Consider the following 21,183-nt stretch of genomic DNA (forward strand, 5'->3'; position numbering starts at 1 on the left):
CTGGCCTCACAGTGAATTCAAGATCAGCCAAAAATAGATGGATAGATAGATAGATAGACAGACAGACAGACAGACTGACTTTGTGTTCAAACAAACAAACAAACAAACAAAACCATAAAAACAAAATAACAAAGAATTAAAATTTGTAATAAACACTTAACTCCCCACCCCTCACCCAATACACAGGGTTTCTCTGTGTGCCACAGAATTTACTCTGTAGATCAGGCTGTCTTCAAACTCATAGATTTTCACTTGCCTCTCCCTAAGTGCTGGAATTAAAAATGTGTGCCACCATGGCCAGCTTTTGAAACACTTTCCCATAAGGAACTATTTGGGGCCATCCTACTTTATAAATAAATTCTATCCACATTTAATGACAACTAAAAAAAAAAAAAAAAAAAAGGAGAGACAGAAGCAATAGGACCTTGATATGTGTACCTGATAAGAATGCTACAAGAAATAAGAATTATAGGTCAATCTGACCAAGAGATGTCAAATATAATCAAACTAAACACAAAGAGAAGGAAAGCGGAAAAACACATAAGAACTCTGAAAAATGAAAAGCAGACAGGTGATCTTGTCTTGGCTTAGGAAGCTGAGTCCTAAGATGACACTTGAGCCCAGGAAAACAAATCCTTTTACAATCCAAAACTCAAAAATGTGACATAAATGAGATGTGGTAGTTCAGACTTTTGAAAACTGAGTCAAAAGGCTCCGAAGTTTAAGGCTAGTGTGGGCTACACAGGGAACCCTGTCTCAAAAATAAACAAACAAATAAAGGGCAAAAGATGGCTAGTTAAAGAAACAGTTTTAAGATGGGGTTTAAGACAGGAGGACTGGCTAAGAGTCTGCTCACACAGTTCTCTGTCTTCTTTCCAGCTCTATAGCATATAGCATACATGAGCCATCAATGAAACAGGAACAATAAAGGCCTAATACGATGGTCACGTCACCATACCATGTATTGCTCCCACTAGGTTCTTTAGATTGTGACAGCCTAATAAAACATAAATTATAGAAAGAAAAGAGTCCATCAATTTGAAAGGGAGTGGAGCGGAGAATGGGAGAGGTTGGAAGGAAGAAAGCCAAAGTGGGAAGTGATGTAATTACATTTTAATAACAAAATGAAGTTTTGGAAAAAAGAAAAAGGAGATGAACAAACAGATGCTTAAATGGCAACAAATGCATATAAGCCAGTCATGGTGGTGCAAGTCTTGAATCCCAGCATTTAGGAAGCAAAGGCAGGATGATCTCTGAGTTCAAGGACACCCTGGTTTACAACCGCAAGTTCTAGGACCACCAGGGATATACAGAGAAATCCAGTCTCAAAAACAAAAAACAAAACAAAACAAAAACCAAATATATTATAGTTAGAAAATCTCCAAGAGTAAGCATGTGGCCTAATCTGTGAAGGCTTGGGTTTAAGTCTAGCACCAAAATATAAATAAAACTAAATAAAAACAGATCTCTGACATACCCAAAGAGGTAATAATACTAATGGCATTCTAATATATTTATATATACTTGAAAGTTTGACACTGAATTTATGATTTTTTTAAAAAAAAGGCAAGTTTAACATTTTTAAAGGTATGTTTCTAAGATAGAGCCTTGTTGTGTAGCAAGACTAGTGTTAAAGTCAATTCCTTTCCTCAGCCTCTCAAGTGCTGGGACTGCAGGGGTTGTGTTTCCCTGCACAGTTTGAGTGCTGGGGACTGATGCAGGACACTGCACATGCTAGGCAAGCACTCTCTCACGTAAGGTACACTACCCCCTGTGGACTGGGTTTGTCGTTTTAAGGTAAGGTCTCACATTGCCCAGGTTGATCCCAAACACCTAGGCTCAAGCAGTCTTCCAGCCTCAGCCTCCCAAGTAGTTAGCATGCAGCTGTATGCCACTGCACGAGCAAGTAGTTAGCATGCAGCTGTATGCCACTGCACGAGCAAGTAGTTAGCATGCAGCTGTATGCCACTGCACGAGCAAGTAGTTAGCATGCAGCTGTATGCCACTGCACGAGCAAGTAGTTAGCATGCAGCTGTATGCCACTGCACGAGCAAGCACCCAACTGCCTCCCACTCCACAGCTGAGTTACACGGCTGAGTCACAGTGCTGCAAACTGCCCGACATAGGTACTGGAAACTGATTCAAGTCCTTTGCCAGAGTAATACATGCTCTTCTCCTAACTACTGAGCCATTTCTCCAGCCCTAGATAATTTTTTTTTAATTCAAAGGAAGACAAAACAACAACAGAAAAACAGCAAGAAAGACAGAACACTACATGGTTCAGCCGTGACTACAACAGAGAATCAGTCTATAAAAATATTAAAGTTGATCATCAACCTTGACAAAATTATATCTGTATGTAACGCAACACAAGTGGAAAGAAACTGAAATCCTCATCTCCTATAATAAGAGGTCAATGAAAGATTTTAGAATAACAAAATCCACCATGTATAATATGAGCTATTACAGAGAGAACCAGGAGAATATAAATACCAGGCCTAAAAGAGATAAAAGCAGATGCTAGAGAGATGGCTCAGTGGTAAAGGCACTCACCAACATACTTGAGTTCAATGTCTAGAACCCAATGGTGGAGAGAGAGAAACAACTACTGAATGCTGTCCTCTGACCTCCCCACCCTACAAGCTCCACGGCAGAGTCCCCATTCACACACGCACACACCACACAATAAATGAATGAGTAACAAATACAAAGACCTAGGGCTAATGAGTAGGTCCATTGGGATAAGGACGATGAACTACAGGACTACGGGTTTCACAGCTTGCGCTGTATGTGTGCCTGAAGTTCTAAATGATATATATAATTCCAGTAAAAAGAAAAACTAAACATAAGAAAAGAGCAGAACACTTACCAATACACTTTTCGTGCTTTTTGGATAGAAGTAACTGTTTGTACTTCTTTTAAGGTTTGCTTTGTCTTCTTTTCTGCTGATTTGAATGCCTATTTATATAAAAATTTAAATAACTTTAAGATACATTTACATAACACCAAAGTACACAATAGCATAACAAATTGCTTCAGACAGCTTTCACTATGTCTATTGATCAGGCTGGCTCTATCTACCTCACAGAGATCATTCTGTCTTAGGCTCATAGATTGTACACAGCACCACTGCCCGGCCTAATAAATACTACTAAGGGCACATGAAACGGCTCAGTAAATAAAGGCACTTGCTGCCAAACCTGATGACCTGAGTCTCATCCCCAGCCTCACAAGTTGCCCTCTAATCTCCATATATGTCCTATGTGGAGAAATGTTAATGGAAGAAACATTTTATGTCATAAAGTGATTTGGTTTATTCACACAAATATATGCATAATGGAAAATAAAAGGTATCTGCCTTAAGAAGTAAAATTAATATTGTATTTTTTATTTGTTGTATGCAAAATTTTAAGACCTATAAATTAAGAACTTCCTTAATGCTGGAAATGGTAATGTACCCCTATAATCTCAGCACCTGAGCGGCAGAGGCAAGATCTTGAGTTTGAGGCTAGCTATAAATCAATTATGAGGCCAGCCTGGATCCTAGAGCCTAGATCAAGGAGGTTACTTAGTTAATAGATATACAGTATCTACTTTGTTCCAGATAATACTCTAGAGCATTGGTTCTCAACTTGTGGGTCCCAACCCCTTTAAGAACTGAACAACACTTTCACAGGGGTTACATACCAAATATCCTGCACAGCACATATTTACAATATGATTGTATTATAATAGCAAAATTATAGTTATGAAGTGGCATGGTGGGGGGGGGGTGTCACCACAACATGGTACTAAAGGGTTGCAGCATTAGGAAGGTTGAGAACCACTGCTCTAGAGACTAGAACACAACAATGAACGGACCAACATGACACATTTTGTTATTGTTATACTATATATAGCCTGGCTGGCCTGGAACTCACCATATAGACCAGTCTGACCTCAAACACAGATATCCACCTGCCGCTGCCGCTGCCTCTGCCTCCCTAGTGCTGGGATTGAAGACATGCTACTATCTATACCTGGCAACAATGATATTTTTATGGGCTTATATTCTAAAGGAAAACACAAATATTCCAATAATTTTATATCAGTTGAGGAGTTAAGAAAAACAGCAAAGTAAAGTGAGATTGAAGATGGCATTATTTTTAGCAAAATTGGTCAACAAAGGCTTCTCTGATGTCTCACTTAGGTAGATGTGTAAATGAACAAGTAAAGGGATAAAAACCTTGAAAACCTGAGAGCAGAGCATTTCACTGAGAAAGAGCAGCATGTACAAAGACCCTGAGAACAGCAGTGCACTATGGTTCTGGGAACAGCTAAAATTCCATGTAGCCAGAAAGAGGTGTGTAGAAAGAAAAATTCAGGCACTGAGGTAAAAGGTAAACGGATCATGCGGGGCTCGAAAAAGAGCTCTAAATTGTATTAAGGTGGGAATGCATGCTTTTCGGGGCTCGAAAAAGAGCTCTAAATTGTATTAAGGTGGGAATGCATGCTTTTGAGTGGAGGAAAGAACAATGGAGTTTGCTTATGATTTAAAATATCACCATGCTGCTGGGTTGAGAACGAATGCAGGCGGGGAAAGGGAGAGGGAGGGATTCGGTAACTCACTCACGTGAATACAGATAACCAAGGCCTGAACCAAAGGAAGAAGGAATTGTGCTCAGATTCTGCTCACACTTTGTTGTGGCTGGGGTGTGTGTGTGTGTGTGTGTGTGTGTGTGTGTGTGTGCGCGCGCGCGTGCACGCACATGCTTTTGTCTCTTGTGTCAAAGGTTGGTCTTAAACCTACTGTACAGCTTAGGATGACCTTGAATTCATGATCATTCTGCCTCCACTTCCCAAATCCTGGAACTATGGTCAAGTGACACAGTCAGTACTCAGTAGGTTTTGCTTAGGCATTAAGTTGAGAACCAGAAGTAAATGGGGCTGGCAAGATGGCCAAAGAGGTAAAAAGCCCTTGCTGCAAAGCCTGACACCATGAGTTTAAACCCTGGAGCCCAGGAAAGGTAGGAGAGAATTAACTTTATAAGACTGCCCTCTGAGCCAGGCGGTGGTGGCGCATGCCTTTGATCCCAGCACTTGGGAGGCAGAGGCAGGCGGATTTCTGAGAGTGTAGCCTGGTCTACAGAGTGAGTTCCAGGACAGCCAAGGCTACACAGTGAAACCCTGTCTCCGAAAAACAAACAAACAAACAAACAAAAAAGACTGCCCTCTGGCTGACAAGTTCCCTCTGGTGCAATGAGCATACGCATGCACACACATATGGTTTAAAAGGAAAGAGCTCAGGATATTCCTAACATTTGAGTGGTAAGAATGAAAGTGCTATTTGCTGAGATGGAAAAAGAGGGAAGTGCAGGACAGTGGAAGAAAGTAAATACAAGAAATATGCACATTTAAAGCAAAATTAAAACTAAGACATTTCTAAATTAGAAAACCCCACTTAAAAAGAAAAAGCCATTAATGATGCCCAAAACAATGAGCGCTGCTCTTATCACCTTACCTTCTCAGCAGCTTCAACAGTCCTCTGGGTTTTTTTAGCAGCATACCTCTTATGATCATAATATCTAGAAAAATAAATCTATCTTAAATATTCAGTGAAATCTATTTTTAGTTTTTAATTTACAGTTTTAAATCATATAGAAACAAGTTGTATAGAGCACAAAATTACTTTTTAACAAAAGAAGTATACACCTAAGTTCCGAAGCAGTTTCCCCCACATTGAATCCCCACCTCTGAGGAGGGTATTGCTAAGAGACCCAGGAAGTGAACATACTTCACTTGTCTGAGAAAGCTGTAGCCTGCAAGATTCAGGGTCTCCCTCCTGTTAGAAAACCAGTAAACAGCTGCTTAAGAAGGAGACTGCCAACTGAATTGCAAGAGATCTCTTGGACTTGTTGATGTGCCTCCAACAGCACAGGCCTCCAGATAGACAGCTTTCCTGAAGCCCCCATGCTGAGGTGGGCTTTCAGAGATGTGGTTGCTCCTGCATTATCCTTGCTCCAGTAAGTCAGCTCTTGCTCATACACAGTTAGTAACACCAATAAAAATTCACGGTTCATCAGGTTAGACTTTAGTGCAATCCTTAGTTTGTTATGGATTTCTTTCTAGGGGTGCGTGCATGCGTGTGTTTCATTTTCCCAGAAAAAGTCACTCATACAACAGGCAAGATGACTATTGTTACTATCCTACTGACTTACTAACCTACTCTACCAAGAGTTTACAATAGGGCTGGAGCTATGACACAAACATTAAGAGCACGAGGTGCTCTTCCAGAGGACCCAAGCTTTGTTCCTGTCATGACATGACACTGATGCTCACAACGACCTGTAACTCCAGTTCCAAGGGATCTGATGCACTTCTCTGGCTTCCTCAGGCACCAGGGACATACTGGTGTACATAATACATGCAGACAAAAATATTCCTAAGTAGACTCACTGGGTAAATGCTTACTTTTTGGCATTGGCATAGGCTGACAGGCTGAGATCCACATCGACAAGCAGCGGCTTGTTCTTCTGTGGCTTCTGCAGCTGCTTGTTCTTTTGCTTTTTTTTTTTCCCTTTTGGTGCTTCAGCATCACTGTTCTCAATGCTGGCATCACCATCACCATCTTCCTCCTCTGATAACAAGTATGGATTTCTATTAAAAATATTCAATAGTATTTCACTAATGTCGATGATATCACTTTTCATTTCAAAATTTCCTCATAAAATTAGAAATGATTTCATTGTGTCTTCTATTTCTGAGAATTCCCAAAGAAAAAATTAAGAAGAACACAATGAACAGTTAGTTAACAAGATAAACACAAGCACTCACTGGCAAGCCCCACACTTACCGTAGCAGCATCGTAACATGGTTGGTTTGCAGTTTTAGCTCTTTGATCGCACACGCAACCGGGTCTCCGTGAGCTTGTGCTTCTTTCACAATCACTCCGATCTCTGTCCAGTCTATCTGGTTGGCCAGCGCACTTCGGACTACCTGAATGGCTCTGTCAACTATCTGCAGGTTCATCTCTATGAGCTCCCCTTTCAGTTTATCAATTTCCTTAAGAAACAAAACAAAAAATGAACGCAGTGTAATGCCAGCTGAGACTGTCACATTCTGGAAAGCATTGTAAAAGCTAAACATTAATACCTGAGCCTGCTGAAGAGCTTCTAACCTGTTCTCATGATCCTTTCGGACATTATCTAATTTCTTCAGTGCTTGTTTTTCCTTAGGGTACAAAACAGATTTTTCAAAAGTTAGATTTCTTTCAATGCACGGCACGTCCACACCTCAATTCCTAAAGCTTACTGTGTTAGTGGTTCTACTCTGTCAATGTTGTCACACAGGCAACTTAAAGTTTCCCCAAAGTTCGCTCCCCCAAGTCTTACCGTCTTAGGAATGTCACGCTGATACATTACCTCTGCCTACCTTCCATGCTCTATACAGAATGTGTGCTTTGGTTACAGGTAAATTATATATAAAGTATGACCCCAATTCACTTGGCATTATTCAAACAGGCACAATTCAAGATTTCCTGTGACATACTAGATATATCTTTCTTTTTAAAGTGGTATTAGGGATCAAATCCAGGGCCTCATGCACACAAAGAAAGCATTCTACCCGAGCTATATCAGTAGCCTCAAATAAAAAATTTTAATTTGCCGGGCGTGGTGGCGCACTCGGGAGGCAGAGGCAGGCGGATTTCTGAGTTCCAGGCCAGCCTGGTCTACAAAGTGAGTTCTAGGACAGCCAGGGCTATACAGAGAAACCCTGTCTCAAAAAACCAAAACCAAAACCAAACAAAAAAATTTTAATTTGATTCCATGTGTGTGAATGTGTAATGGACTGAAGATGCCCATGGAGGCCAGAGAGGACACTGGATCCCTTGGAGGTGGAGTCAGAGACGATTCTGATCAGCTCATTGCTGGTACAAAAAACTAAACTTTGATTCTCTGTAAGAGCAGTATGTGCTCGTAACACCTTAGCGCTCTCCACACCGCCATACATTCTTTTGTAAAAGAAGTATTTAGAAATTTTATTCTTGGGGCTGGAGAGTTGGCTCAGTAGTTAAGAGCACTTGTTATTGCAAAAGTTCCGGGTTCAGCTCCCAGCACCCACATGGAGGTGCACCACTTCCTTAGATACACAGATATACATGCAGGCAAAAGCACTAATACACACAAAATAAATCTGGTATTTTATTCTCATTCATATGTGCATGTGTGTGGATTTCTGTATGTGAATGCAGTGCCTGCAAAGTCCAGAGGGAGTTAAAATCTCCTAGAACTGGAGTCACAGGCAGTTAAGAGCCTCCAAGTGTGGGTGCCATGAACCAAACTGGGGTCCTCTGGAAGAGCATTATGCATTCTTACCCACTGAGCTATCTCTCTAGCATCCCAATAAATTCTTTATAAATACAAACTAGGGGCTGGAAAGATGACTCAGTGATTAAGAGCACCTGCTGTTCTTACAGAGGACCCAGGTGACTCAGTCATCTGTAACTTCAGTTCCAGGGAATCTGACCTCCTCTTCTGACCCCACGGGCGCCAGGCACACATACAGTATACATACATACATACATACATACATACATACATACATACATACAGGCAAAACACATAAATACATCTAAAAACAATGTTTTTGAAAGCACAGATCGTTGTTTTATTGACATTCTGTTCTCTCAGCATGATATTCCAGGGTTTTTTGGAACACCTTTCACTCACACAATCTTTGTCTAGGGTTGAAGCCCCCTGATTAGTATTTTTTAAAAATCCAATCTCTTCCAAAAGTGACTTTGATCAGTTTATAAAACGGATCTACAGCACATACTCTAAAAACATGGTCAAATGTGCTCCAAAAATAGTGAATGTGAAATCCTCATTGGGGGATCATGAAACAGATCAGACAAGGACCAACTTTTAAAGCAGCATTTATGATAACAAAACTGGCTCATGTGACTGCCGTGTTTCTCAGAGCTCACAATGGCCAAGTTTGAGGAGCTCTGGGATGCTTTAATACACCGAGTCATGCTAGGGTGTAACACTGACTAATGTGCCCACTAGAGTTCATTGCCTTTAAAGGATCTGAAATTAGAAGAATAGGGCTGAGAGTGGGGATGGAATGAGGGCATACTTTTCAATGCGACTCCCGAGCTTTTATCATAAACTAAGAGAAGGGCTAGTTATGGTAGCATGTCTTTAATTCCAGATCTCCAAGTTTGAGGCCAACTTGGTCTAAATATTTAGTGTCAGCCAAAACTGCAGTGAGTCCTTGTCTCAAAAACAAAATGGAGAGATGCTAGTGGTTAAAAGTATTTACTGTTCTTTCAGGGGACTAGAGTCCAGTTCTCAGCATCTGGCAACTGATTCTTAAATAAAAACAATATCTACCTTCCAAACCACTCTGACTAGCTAGTTTAATATAAAAGTTTTAAATGATACTATACCTGTTGTAAAGCTTTTAAGTCAATTTTCTGCCCTTCTATCTTGGAATAAAATTCATCCACGGCCTTATTTTTTAAAAAAGAGAGAGAGAGAGAGAGACAAACAATTGGTTGTAAGGAAAAAACCAGTCTGGTCTCTACTTTCCTTGCACACACAGCCGTCAGTCTGTTTTATACCACAGTGCCCTTACTACCTGACCACCTTTCCAGTGACCTATTCTACAACTAGCAATGTCAAGAATAAAACTAAGATGGAGTATTGGTCTTATCTTTTAATAAAAATGGCAGTAATTGTTTCTAATAGTTGTACCTATGAGTGTGTTGATTTTTAATCAATCCCCAAATTCACAGTGACTGCAAGGCAAGAATATTTTCTAAGTTTCTTTCCTTTCTTCCTTTTCTTTCTTTTGCAGTGTTAAGGATTAAATCCAGGACTTTATGCATGCACTCACACTGGGCTACATCCCCAACCCCAAGACAGCATAAACAATTCTTACAACTTATGTCATGCTAACTAGTAAAAACAAACAAAAACAAACAAACAAACAAACAATAGAACTAGAAGACTCACCTTGTCAAATGATTCAAATTCTATATATGGACATTGTAAATGCTGAGAAAACAAGAAAGGATGAAATTCCTCATACCTGTAAAGTGTTCAAAACATCACAATTAAGAATATTAATCATCCTACAGAGAAACCCTGTCTCAAAAAACCAACCAACAAACAAACAAATAGAATATTAGTTTTCCTACGAAGCAAACTGGCTTGTGGCCCCACACTTACGTGAGTATGTCTTCAGCTGGTTTATCTGCATCCAGGCTTGGTTTTGCCTCTCTTTTCTGAATTATATAGCCCTACAAAAACAAAAAACACTAGGATTACACTCAACTATATTCACAATTAACAAAAGGCTGACTATCTGAATGATATTTTTTCTAACTAAACTTTTTTTTTTTTTTGGTTTTCGAGACAGGTTTTCTCTGGGTAGCCTTGGCTGTCCTGGAACTCACTCTGTAGACCAGGCCTGCCTCTGCCTCCCGAGTGCTGGGATTAAAGGCGTGCGCCACCACGCCCAGCTTCTAGCTAAACATTTGGAATACAGAAGACTAATATTAAAGTACGAGGTAATGTTATGATTGTTTAGCTATGAGGCAATTATAACCCACGCATTTTGTTTTCAAGTAATACCAAATTAAAGAATGCTTCTCTAAAATCAATTCAAGACATACTCAGGTCAGTTCTCCTCAGGTCAGTACAGTCTTGCCTATAAATCCAGTACTAGGGAGGCTGCTGTGGAAAATGTTGAGTCCTGAGGCCATCCTGGGCTCCACAGCAAGACCTTGAGTCAAAGAAAAACCAAGTGGCTGGAGAGCCAGCTCAGCTAAGACTGCTTATTGCTCTTCCACCAGGTTCAGGTCCCAGTACCCACAGAACGAGGCTTGCAACCACCTGTAACTCCAGTTGCAAGGGATCGACAACCTCGTTTGTCCTCCAAGGGCAACCACACATTGTGCATACACTCATATAAACACATATACATACACATAATTAAAAAGACAAACTTTTTTTTTAACACAAATTCCTCAACTATTGCTTCTTGCTTTTGTAAAAGGTGGGGTCGTGTGTATCCCTGGCTGGCTTTGAACTTGTTCTTCAGATCAAGGCTTCTGACCCTATTTCCTTCCTCCCCTCCCTCTCAATGCTAAGATTACAGATATGCACTCAAATGCCTGACTTAGACAGTACTAGGGATCAAACCCAGGGCCTAGTGCACTAAAGGCAGGCTAGTTTTATATTGAGCCCCAATGTAGTATTTTCTATAAAAAATAAAGAATAGAAAATTTTTTACAAGAAGCAATACAAAATGGAAGAGACTATCCTAGAATTAGGTGTACAGTCCAACAGTATAGTATGAGTGCATATGTGGAAGACCTTGGATTCAAGCCTCATACAAGAAAACAAAACTCTTAAATTATAAATATTTTATTTCTGAAAATCCAAAATAATACATGAAAGCTGTGAGATGGATCAATGAGTAAGAGTATTTGTCACTAAGTCTGACAAGCCTGAGTTGGATCACTAGGACCTACACAGTAACTGGAGCTGGCCACATACTGCAGGCTGTCTAACCTCTCGAATGCTATCACTGCCCTCTACCCATGCGAAACAACACACAGTATTTACACAGTGCTGCTACCTTTCCATTGAAGGTGGATGTTTTTCTCAAATAGTCTTCTGCCCTCTGTACACAAACCAGTATCTTTTCAATATCTAATGGAAGAAATAAAAACAAGGGGGAAAAGAATGCCAATTAAGTTGAATAATACCATTAAACTATTTACCATTTTAATATATAATACTTTATATTATTTATTAACAATATCAACATATCAATATACCAAGATATTAATGTTTATATATAACATTAATGCTGATACTATACTAATTAATTATAAATATAAATGCAATAAATATATTAACATTGTTGTAATATTATAATTAATTATAATGTTAATTATAATTACTACAATTTTTCCCTCTGGCCCATGTAACTAACATGTTTCTCAGAGCAGTTGTCTCATAATGGCCAAGTCTGAGATGCTCTGATTTGCTTTTCAAAATACATAATTATAATTAATTAAAAGTATATTATAAAGTGGGAGTGGGTGGGTAGGGGAGTAGGGGGGAGGGTATGGGGGACTTTTGGGATAGCATTGGAAATGTAAATGAGGAAAATACCTAATAAAAAATATTTTTAAAAAAAAAGTATATTATAGAGCTGGGCATGGTGGCACATGCCTTTAATCCCAGCACTCAGGAGGCAGAGGCAGGCGGATTTCTGAGTTCCAGGCCAGCCTGGTCTACAAAGTGAGTTCCAGGACAGCCAGGGCTATACAGAGAAACCCTGTCTCAAAAAAAACAACAAAAAAACACACCAAAATACCAAAAAAGTATAATTCATTATATTTTTATAATATAAAAATAAGTAATGTAATTATGTTAGAAATAATCAACATAATCAACATAACATGGTCAACGTAATAGAGTATGAATATATTTGTATGTTAATATATTAATAATTAAACACATTGATATGATATTTATTTATTGTTGAGGCAGGGTCAAACTATGCAGTCTTGGCTGGCTTGGAACTCACTATGTAAAACAAGGATAGCCTTGAATTCATAGAGAACAACTTCCCTCTGCTTCCCAAGTGCCATAATAAAGGCATGTGCTACCATGCCTGGTTCAATATATTTATTAAAAATCAACAACAGAAAGGTAGCTGAATATGATGGTATAGGTCTGTAATCCCAGCACTAAGGACACTGAGGCAGGACAATCATGAGTTCAAAACTAGCTTGGGCTATACAATAAGACCCCATCTGAAACAAAAAGAAAAAAAAAAAAAAACAACCATAAAACTGGGAATGTTGTCAGGTCTCCAGGAAGTAGAAGACGACTAAACTCATTACAAGCTGTCCTCTGAATACACACACAAGCACACTAAATAAAATGTAATAATAATAAAAACAAAAAACAGATCAGTGAGATGGCTCAGTATGTAAAGGTACTTGCTACACATGAATTCAACCCCCAGAATACATCATAAAAGTGGAAAAAAGAAGACTCCACACACATACTATGCATGGGTCCTGCTTCCCCAACATATATCAGGCAGGTGTGTGTCCACACACACACACACACACACACACACACACACACACACACATATATTAATTTTTAAAAGTTAAAACAACCAGAAAAGCATTTATGAAATAATATAAGTGCTTAAGAAAATGAGATACTGGGCTGGGGAGATCGCTCAGTGGTTAAGAGCACTGACTGCTCTTCCAGAGGTCCTGAGTTCAATTCCCAGGAACCACATGGTGGCTCACAACCATCTGTAATGAGATCTGATGCTCTCGTCTGAAGATAACTACAGTGTACTTATAAATAAATCTTTAAAAAAAAAAAAAAAGAAAAGAAAGAAAATGATTTTATTACTATAGCCTCATGATACGTTGTAATCTGTGAAAAGGTTATATGGTTATATAGCTAATATTAAGCAACCAGTTTTATAATATAATTTTATAATAACAAAAAATACCACCACCATCTGTTGTCACTGGAGACAATGAGGATACATGGCATCTTGCCAATCCCAGATCAAAGTGTGTTTGTTTGTTTTTTCCTTGGCTTTTTTTTTTTTTTTTTTCAAGACAGGGTTTCTCTGTATAGCCCTGGCTGTCCTGGAACTCACTTTGTAGACCAGGCTGGCCTTGAACTCAGAAATCCGCCTGCCTCTGCCTCCCAGGTGCTGGGATTAAAGGCGTGTGCCCCCACCGCTCGGGGCTCAGATCAAAGTTTTGTTCCATTCACTTCTAACTTTAAAAACTAAAATTATAGCCAGGCATGGTGGCGCACGCCTTTAATCCCAGCACTCGGGAGGCAGAGGCAGGTGGATTTCTGAGTTCGAGGCCACCCTGGTCTACAAAGTGAGTGCCAGGACAGCCAGGGCTACACAGAGAAACCCTGTCTCGAAAAACCAAAAAAAAAAAAACTAAAATTATTTCTAGAAAAGAAACAACGTGCAAGAGGCTAGAGAGATGGCTTAGCAGTATGGGCTGCTCTTTCAGAGGATACAAATTCAGTTCCCAGCATCCACATGGTGGCTCACATGAGTTGGACTCCAGTCCCAGGGAATGTCTGACCTCTCAGGGCACCAGGCAAGCATTTACTGAACAGACGAACAAGAAGCAAACCATTCGTGCATTTAGAAAAGAAGAGAAGAAAAGAGAAGGAAGAGCTAGGCATGCCAGTACACATTTATAAGATCCAGGAAGTTGAGGCAGGAAAATTCAGAGCTCAATGGCACTGCACTACAATGTAGGGGAAACCTTTTTAAAAAAAATTCAAAACAAAACAATAAATGAAGCATTTGTCAGTAGAACACTGTTTAGCACCTGTAGGGCCTTAGGTCTAATCAATTTCCAGCACCATAAAACTTCAAAGATCAACGGAAAGGGAAACAAATGAAAATGTACAAATATCGACCATGCAGACATACCCTTGCTCTCAAGTTTTTCATCCACTTTAACATTGCCAGAGAATCCACTTTCTATCAGACAGTGCTCAATAAGAGCTGGTCCATAGGCTGTATAAACGTAAGCAGGATTGTTGTTATTATTTTCCTATAAAACTTCACATTTAAAACACTGTATACATTTTTTTTAAAGATTTATTTATTTATTATACGTAAGTACACTCTAGCTGTCTTCAGACACACCAGAAGAGGGCGTCAGATCTCATTACAGATGGTTGTGAGCTACCATGTGGTTTCTGGGATTTGAACTCAGGACCTTCAGAAGAGCAGTCAGTGCTCTTAACCGCTGAGCCAGCTCTCCAGCCCCAACACAGTATAAATTTATAGCTCAATATGAACAATCTACTTAATACAAGTAGCCACTGAAAGTAATTTTACTTCTTTTCAAATGGTATTAGAATTAAGACCTGAAGTAACGAGAGGAGTTTGAAATCACAATAAGCAGAGAACTGGTACATGTTACAGGCATTTAACAACACATATATAAGGTTAACTAGAAATGTAGAGGTCATGAGTTCAATTCCCAGCACCTACATGGTAGTTCATAACCATTTATAATGGAATCAGATCCCCTCTTTTGGTGTGTAGACAAAGTACCTGTATACATAAAATATATAAATAAATCTTAGCAAACAAATGTAGATAAAACAGCTATACACACAAAATTGTATAAAAAAACTGTAAAAAAAGAAGAATTACTCAAAAGTATTCAGACTGAAACAGAAAAAACAGCTTTATTCTCAAAGGAGGTATGACCCTGTATGCTAAAAATCCTTAAAGAACACACACACAGTCTTCTAGACTAAATATCTTTATCAGCTCTGAAAGATATATATATATAAATCAAGTTTATATAAATATCAAAATATATAAATATCAATTGGGGGAATGGAGAGATGGTTCAGTAATTAAGAGAACTTGCTAATCTTAGACAGGACATTGGTTTGATTTCAGCAACCACACAGCAGCTCACAACCAGTGTGACACCAGTTCCAGGGGATCTGACTCCCTCTTTTGACCTCTGTGGACACCAGACACACATGTGGTATACATGCAGGTGCTCACATATGTACACAAAATAAATCTTTTTCAAGTAAAACAATTATATTCTTACAAAAAAAAAAAGAGTGAAATGAAGAAAACAATTCTATGGCTAGTGAGATGGCTCAACAAGCACAGGCGTCACTGCGCAGCCTAGTGACCTGAGTTTAACCCTGAGCGCCCACACTGACTCCTTGGCCTTTTGGTTGATACCCGCTTGTGGCAACAATGTGTCCACGCCCTATCAAACAAATTAAAATGTAACTTTTGTTTTGTCTTATTTTTGGAAACAGGGTTTCACTATGTAGTCATGGTTGACATGGAACCCCCTATAGAGACCAGGTTAGCCTTCAACTCTGAGACCTGCCTGCCTGTCCTCCCAAGTGCTGGTATTAAAAGCATGAGTCTAGTAATGCTTAAGACCTAACAACAACACAAGAAGAAAATATGGGCATTTAAGAATAAAATTTATATATAAAAGCTATAAAATTTTAAAATAAAAATCATTTAAATAAATAGTGAGACGGTCTATATTCACAGAAGACTCAGTATAATTAAGACTGCTATTCTCCGGGCTGGAGAGATGGCTCAGCGGTTAAGAGCACTGACTGCTCTTCCAAAGGTCCTGAGTTCAATTCCCAGCAACACATGGTGGCTCACAACCATCCATAATGAGATCTGATGCCCTCTTCTGGAGTGTCTGAAGACAGCTACAGTGTACTCACATATAATAAATAAATAAATCTTAAAAAAGAAAGAAAGAAAAAAAGAAAAGTAAGACTGCTGTTCTCCCTACAGAATCACTGAAATCCTCATCAAGACCCTGGCAAGTCTTTATTATAGAAAGCAACACCCCAACCCTAAATTGTACAATGAAATACAAAAGAATAGTCAGAGGCTTTGGGAGACAGTAAGAAAGAGCTAAGAGTAAACTACCTGATTTCAAAAGCCATAGGAATCTGCCAAGGTAAAATGCAGCAGGGGATCACCAAGGGTTTAAGGTTGCCTGGGCTACAGGACAAGTTCAAGGCTAGCTGAGCCATGCCTAGGTCAAAACAAAACAAAATCAAACAGACAAAGGGACTTAGCAAAGCTGACAGGGAGAGGAAGAAGGAGAGAAAAATTACTATCTGGCAGATGTTGTCAGCTGTGAGGCTGGCAAATTCTGCAATAAAATAAAATAAATACAAACAACTAAGCCAAGCAATTATTAAACAAAATAGTTATTTGAAAAAAAAGCAACTGCTCTGAAGTTTACACCACTTTTATTTTTAAAAACCTATTAATTATGTATATTATATATGTGTGATCATTAGTTTATTTGTATCATATGCATATAAGAATCCATGGAGACCAAAACAGTATCAGATGCTCTAGAGCTGGAGCTACAGCATATTTGAGAGCCACCATGTGGGTGCTGGGACGGAACTAGACCCTTTGTGTGAGCAGCTAGCACTCTGCATCCCTAAGCCATCTCTCCAGCCGCTGCTTTTATTCTGTGAGAAAAGGTTTTCTCTATCCCAAGCTGGCCGTGAGCTTACTTGGAAGCCAAGGGATGACCTTAAACTTCTGACCCCCACCTCCCAGGAGTAATGGGATTGTAGGTGTGTGTCACCAGGCCTACTTTTATATAATGGTGGGGTTAAAGCTGGGGCTTTGTGAATGCTACGCAAGCACTCTACTAAGCTATACCTCCAGTCCCATCTGCATTGTTTTTAAATAAAATCTAACCAACATAAAAATGTTCAGCTTTTGGGACAATGAGGCTTTGTGACAGATATCTGCTCATGATCACAAAACCCTGATTCAATCCCCAGCACTACAAGACAAACAAAACTTATCTCTTTTAGGATAAAACCTGGGGGTTGGAGAGGTGGCTCAGAGGTTAAGAGCTCTGGCTACTCTTCCAGAGGTCCTGAGTTCAATTTCTAGCAACCACATGGTGGCTCTTAAACATCTATGAGACCTAGTGCCCTCTTCTGGCCTATAGACATACACATAGGCAGAATGTTGTATACACAATAAATAAGTCTAAAAAAACCCTATTTACTCAAAAGATTACTTTAAACTTGTTTTTGTTTTTTCTTTTTCTTTTTTAAATAATGCTTTATTTTTATTCCCACGTATTTGTTTGTGTAAATGTATGCCTCATTTGTGTGGATACTCATGAAGCCAGAAAAGGAGGTCAGACCCCCTGGAGCTGAACTTATAGATGGCTATGAACCACTGGCCATTATGCTGTGAACTGAGTAGCTATCCAGCCCCTTGTTCAATTTTTTTGAAAAGAAAAAGAGAGAGAGAGAGAGAGCGTGTGATTTAAATACACTCATGGAAGTGCTGTCTCACAGACATCTTAGTACAATGTGCAAGAGTACTCACGAAGTAATGGGTTAAGAACTCTCTTCAGCAGTTCACCTTTAGGAGCACTAGCTATTACTTCAGTCAACCTGTGAACAAGATTGGCATATTTTTTATATTTAATAAGCCTTATATCAACCATTTATCTTATCTTTACAAGAGTCTGAAACATAGCAGAAATTATTCTTGTAGGTATGAAAAACAAGTCTTAAAAGCAATTTATCCATGGAGCTAGAGATAAGCCCTGAAGTTAAGAGCACTTGTTCTTACAGAGAACCAGAGTTCAATTCCCAGCAGCCGCAACAGGTAGATCACAGCCATCTGTAACTCCAGTTTCAGGGACCTGAAGCCCTCTTATAGCCTCTGTGGCACTTACACGGATACAGGATAAATTTTTTTATCTAGAGCTGAGTGTGGTAAAATATGTGTATACTAGTGAGGCTGAGGGTCATTGAGCACTTGAATTCAAGGCCAGCCTGGGCTACACAACAAGATTCTATCTCAACACACATATGCACAAACCCATCATTTATCCATAATCAAAAGGTTCTTGAAACCCAAGTCTTAAATCCAAGTTTTATAAAAGAAAGCAGTATTTTTCAACAAAGTCATGAATTATCATCAATGTGACATGAAAGATAAATTTCTATATACATGTACATTTCTAAGTTACATGTGTTTGTAAATTTACATGCCATATCTGAACACCTGCAACAGTTGTACCTAATTAAATATCTACTAAGAACTCAATGTGGCTCAGTGCCACCATAGGATCAACAATATCTGAGAACCTATAAAAAATGTACCCCCTGGATCTCCAGAATTAGCAAAGATACAACAGTTCACAGTTCAAACCGTCTCACTGATTCTTTGAGGACTACCAAGTGGACCACTAGGTAGCAAAGCCTCCCAGGCAGAAGCTATAATTAATCTTCACCTTATTCTTTCCCTTTTTCCTAAAGTAGACTATCTACCCCCAACTACATTCTGTCTGTCTGTCTATCTTCTCACAGAACAGCCAAGTCAGGACCTTACTTTGCCAAGGAATCCAAAGTATTTTATGTAACCCAAACCATAGCATAAAAAGACATATACTTGAAGGCTGGGTGAGGCAGTGTACACCTTTAACCCCAGCAACCTAGAGGCAAAAGCAGATGTATCTTTTTTTAGTTCAAGGGTAGCCTAGTCTACATATAGAATTCTAGGCCAGTCAGAGCTGCAGAGTGAGACCTTGCTAGAGAGAGAGAGAGAGAGAGAGAGAGAGAGAGAGAGAGAGAGAGAAAGAAGAAGAAGAAGAAGGAGAAGGAGAAAGGGAGAGGGACAGAGAGGAGGAGAGGGGAGGGGGAGAGATTTGCTGACCACAAATAAAATTGCTATTTTCACATTTATATACTTCAGTTTATTATACAAGTAATCATTTTAATTGAATGTTTTCTAATGTGAAACATAACCTAGTGACATTAATTGTACAAATACTGTTACCTTTCCAAAGTCAGCAACGGTTCAGCAGCTCTGGCATGATCTATGGGATAGCGTTCACGAACAGCAAACTTAACATCATCTGCTTCATCAGTTCGAAACCTTAGGATATTTAAAATTAGGTACTCATAATCTGTAAGAACAATGTTCCCCTGCAATAGAGTAAATAATTTAATTTAATTTAGATTAGTAATCCTTTCCAAATAAGCCTTGAAACATCTTAAAAACTGAAAAAGAATTCTCATAAGACCTATTTATAGCAAGGTGTGGTGGTTCATGCCTTTAATCCCAGCACTTGGGAGGCAGAGGTAGATGAATCTCTGAGTTTGAGGCAAGCCTAGTCTACAAAGTGAGTTCTAGGACAGCCAGGGCTACAGAAACAAACAAGCAAACAGCAGCAGCAGCAGCAAAGAGATAGACAAGGAATAGCGAAGATGCATGATTATAAGACCTCTCTTAACATCATTAACTAAAATGACACTGTGTTACAGAACATGATGAACTAAATACAACACTCAGTGAAGGGAGTGAAACACAAACAGGGCCCATGATCCTCTTCTTTTACATCGCTCGATGTCACTCACCCTGTCATAGAGCTCAATGATTAAGTGATAAGCAGCTTCGTCACTTCCAAACTGGAAATCCACAATTCTGTCCACACCAAGCTGTTTTGCACTGACTAATCTTCGACTTTTCAAATGTTTTCGACACTAGCAAGAAACAGAAAAGGCATTTGTACAATAAAAGTAAATTCCTAAGCAATTGGTATTAATTTATGAAATTATCTTTACAACATCAAGAATATTTAAATGGTAAACAAAACATTATGATCACAAAACAAAAGCTTATGATAATCAGAGACAATTTTTTATACCTTGTTTACATTTTTGTTTATTTGGCGTGTGTGTGGTAATACACGGTATAGAGGTAGGGGTCAGTAAATAGTTTCATGAATTGGATCTCTCCATTCACCATGTGAACTCCAGGGACCATACTCAGGTAACTTTTGCCCACTGAGTCATCTTGCCAGGTCCCAGTGGGTCCTTAAGCCTTTATTCTAGTAACTTATAACTGAAATAGTTATTTTTGTATTCTATTTTTTAGATAATAGCAAATACAAGATCCAGAGCAGCTATTGATTTATCATACTGGAAAAAACCTTACCATTTAAGTAAACAAATACACTTAACTCATAAAAGTGCCAAGAGGTTGCTGTTATTGGTTACTATTTTTTAAGGCAAAATGTCACTCAGTAGCCCAGGCTAACTCACTTTCTTACCTCAGTCCCCTGAATGCTGGTGTTATAGGTGTGAACTACCAACCAAACCCAGCTCAACGTTCTTTGAGAAGAGATGATGGCAAAGTACTACAAGTCTAGCACAAGAAGATCATCCTAAATATGAGACCAGTCTGCTCTATATCGAGTTCCAAGCCACACTCCTTTAGTTCTGGTACTTGGGAGGCAGAGGTAGGCCCATCTCTTCAGTTTGAGGCCAACATGGTCTACAGAGGGATTTCTAGGACAGCCAAGGCTACACAGGCAAACTCTGTTTCAAACAACAACAACAACGAAGCAAGTTCCAGGTCAGCAGATTAAGGCACATGGATCAAGTCTGGGGATTTAAGTTGGATCTTACCCCTGACCCCTCATCTCACAGCAAAACTGACTCCCCCCAGGTTGTCTTCTGACATTCACTTGAGAGCCCCAAGTTGTACCTGTCTGTTGTTTCCACCTACACACACACACACACACATATACACGATAGA

At 39.2% G+C, this 21,183-nt stretch overlaps 1 protein-coding gene across 2 annotated transcripts in view; it reads right to left on the reverse strand.

The window, feature by feature from the left end:
• Nemf (nuclear export mediator factor) overlaps positions 1–21,183 on the reverse strand; it is a 46,195-nt gene that overhangs the window by 23,779 nt on the left and 1,233 nt on the right. Inside the window, exons 4-16 of one of the 2 annotated variants that reach the window (XM_021179023.3) lie at positions 20,001–20,126; positions 19,420–19,568; positions 17,959–18,026; positions 14,503–14,589; positions 11,629–11,702; positions 10,215–10,285; positions 9,999–10,074; positions 9,431–9,493; positions 7,132–7,209; positions 6,833–7,041; positions 6,451–6,636; positions 5,501–5,564; positions 2,870–2,958 (exon numbers count right to left, since the gene is read on the reverse strand). In XM_021179023.3, the coding sequence (XP_021034682.1) occupies positions 2,870–2,958; positions 5,501–5,564; positions 6,451–6,636; positions 6,833–7,041; positions 7,132–7,209; positions 9,431–9,493; positions 9,999–10,074; positions 10,215–10,285; positions 11,629–11,702; positions 14,503–14,589; positions 17,959–18,026; positions 19,420–19,568; positions 20,001–20,126 (1,340 nt within the window). The remainder of the gene's footprint in view (positions 1–2,869; positions 2,959–5,500; positions 5,565–6,450; positions 6,637–6,832; positions 7,042–7,131; positions 7,210–9,430; positions 9,494–9,998; positions 10,075–10,214; positions 10,286–11,628; positions 11,703–14,502; positions 14,590–17,958; positions 18,027–19,419; positions 19,569–20,000; positions 20,127–21,183) is intronic. The other variant, XM_029484414.2, reaches the window with a different exon arrangement.

The sequence above is a fragment of the Mus caroli genome, unplaced genomic scaffold (assembly GCF_978045245.1).
Source record: "Mus caroli unplaced genomic scaffold, Mus_caroli_1 scaffold_14, whole genome shotgun sequence".
In the NCBI taxonomy this organism is placed as follows: Eukaryota; Metazoa; Chordata; class Mammalia; order Rodentia; family Muridae; genus Mus; species Mus caroli.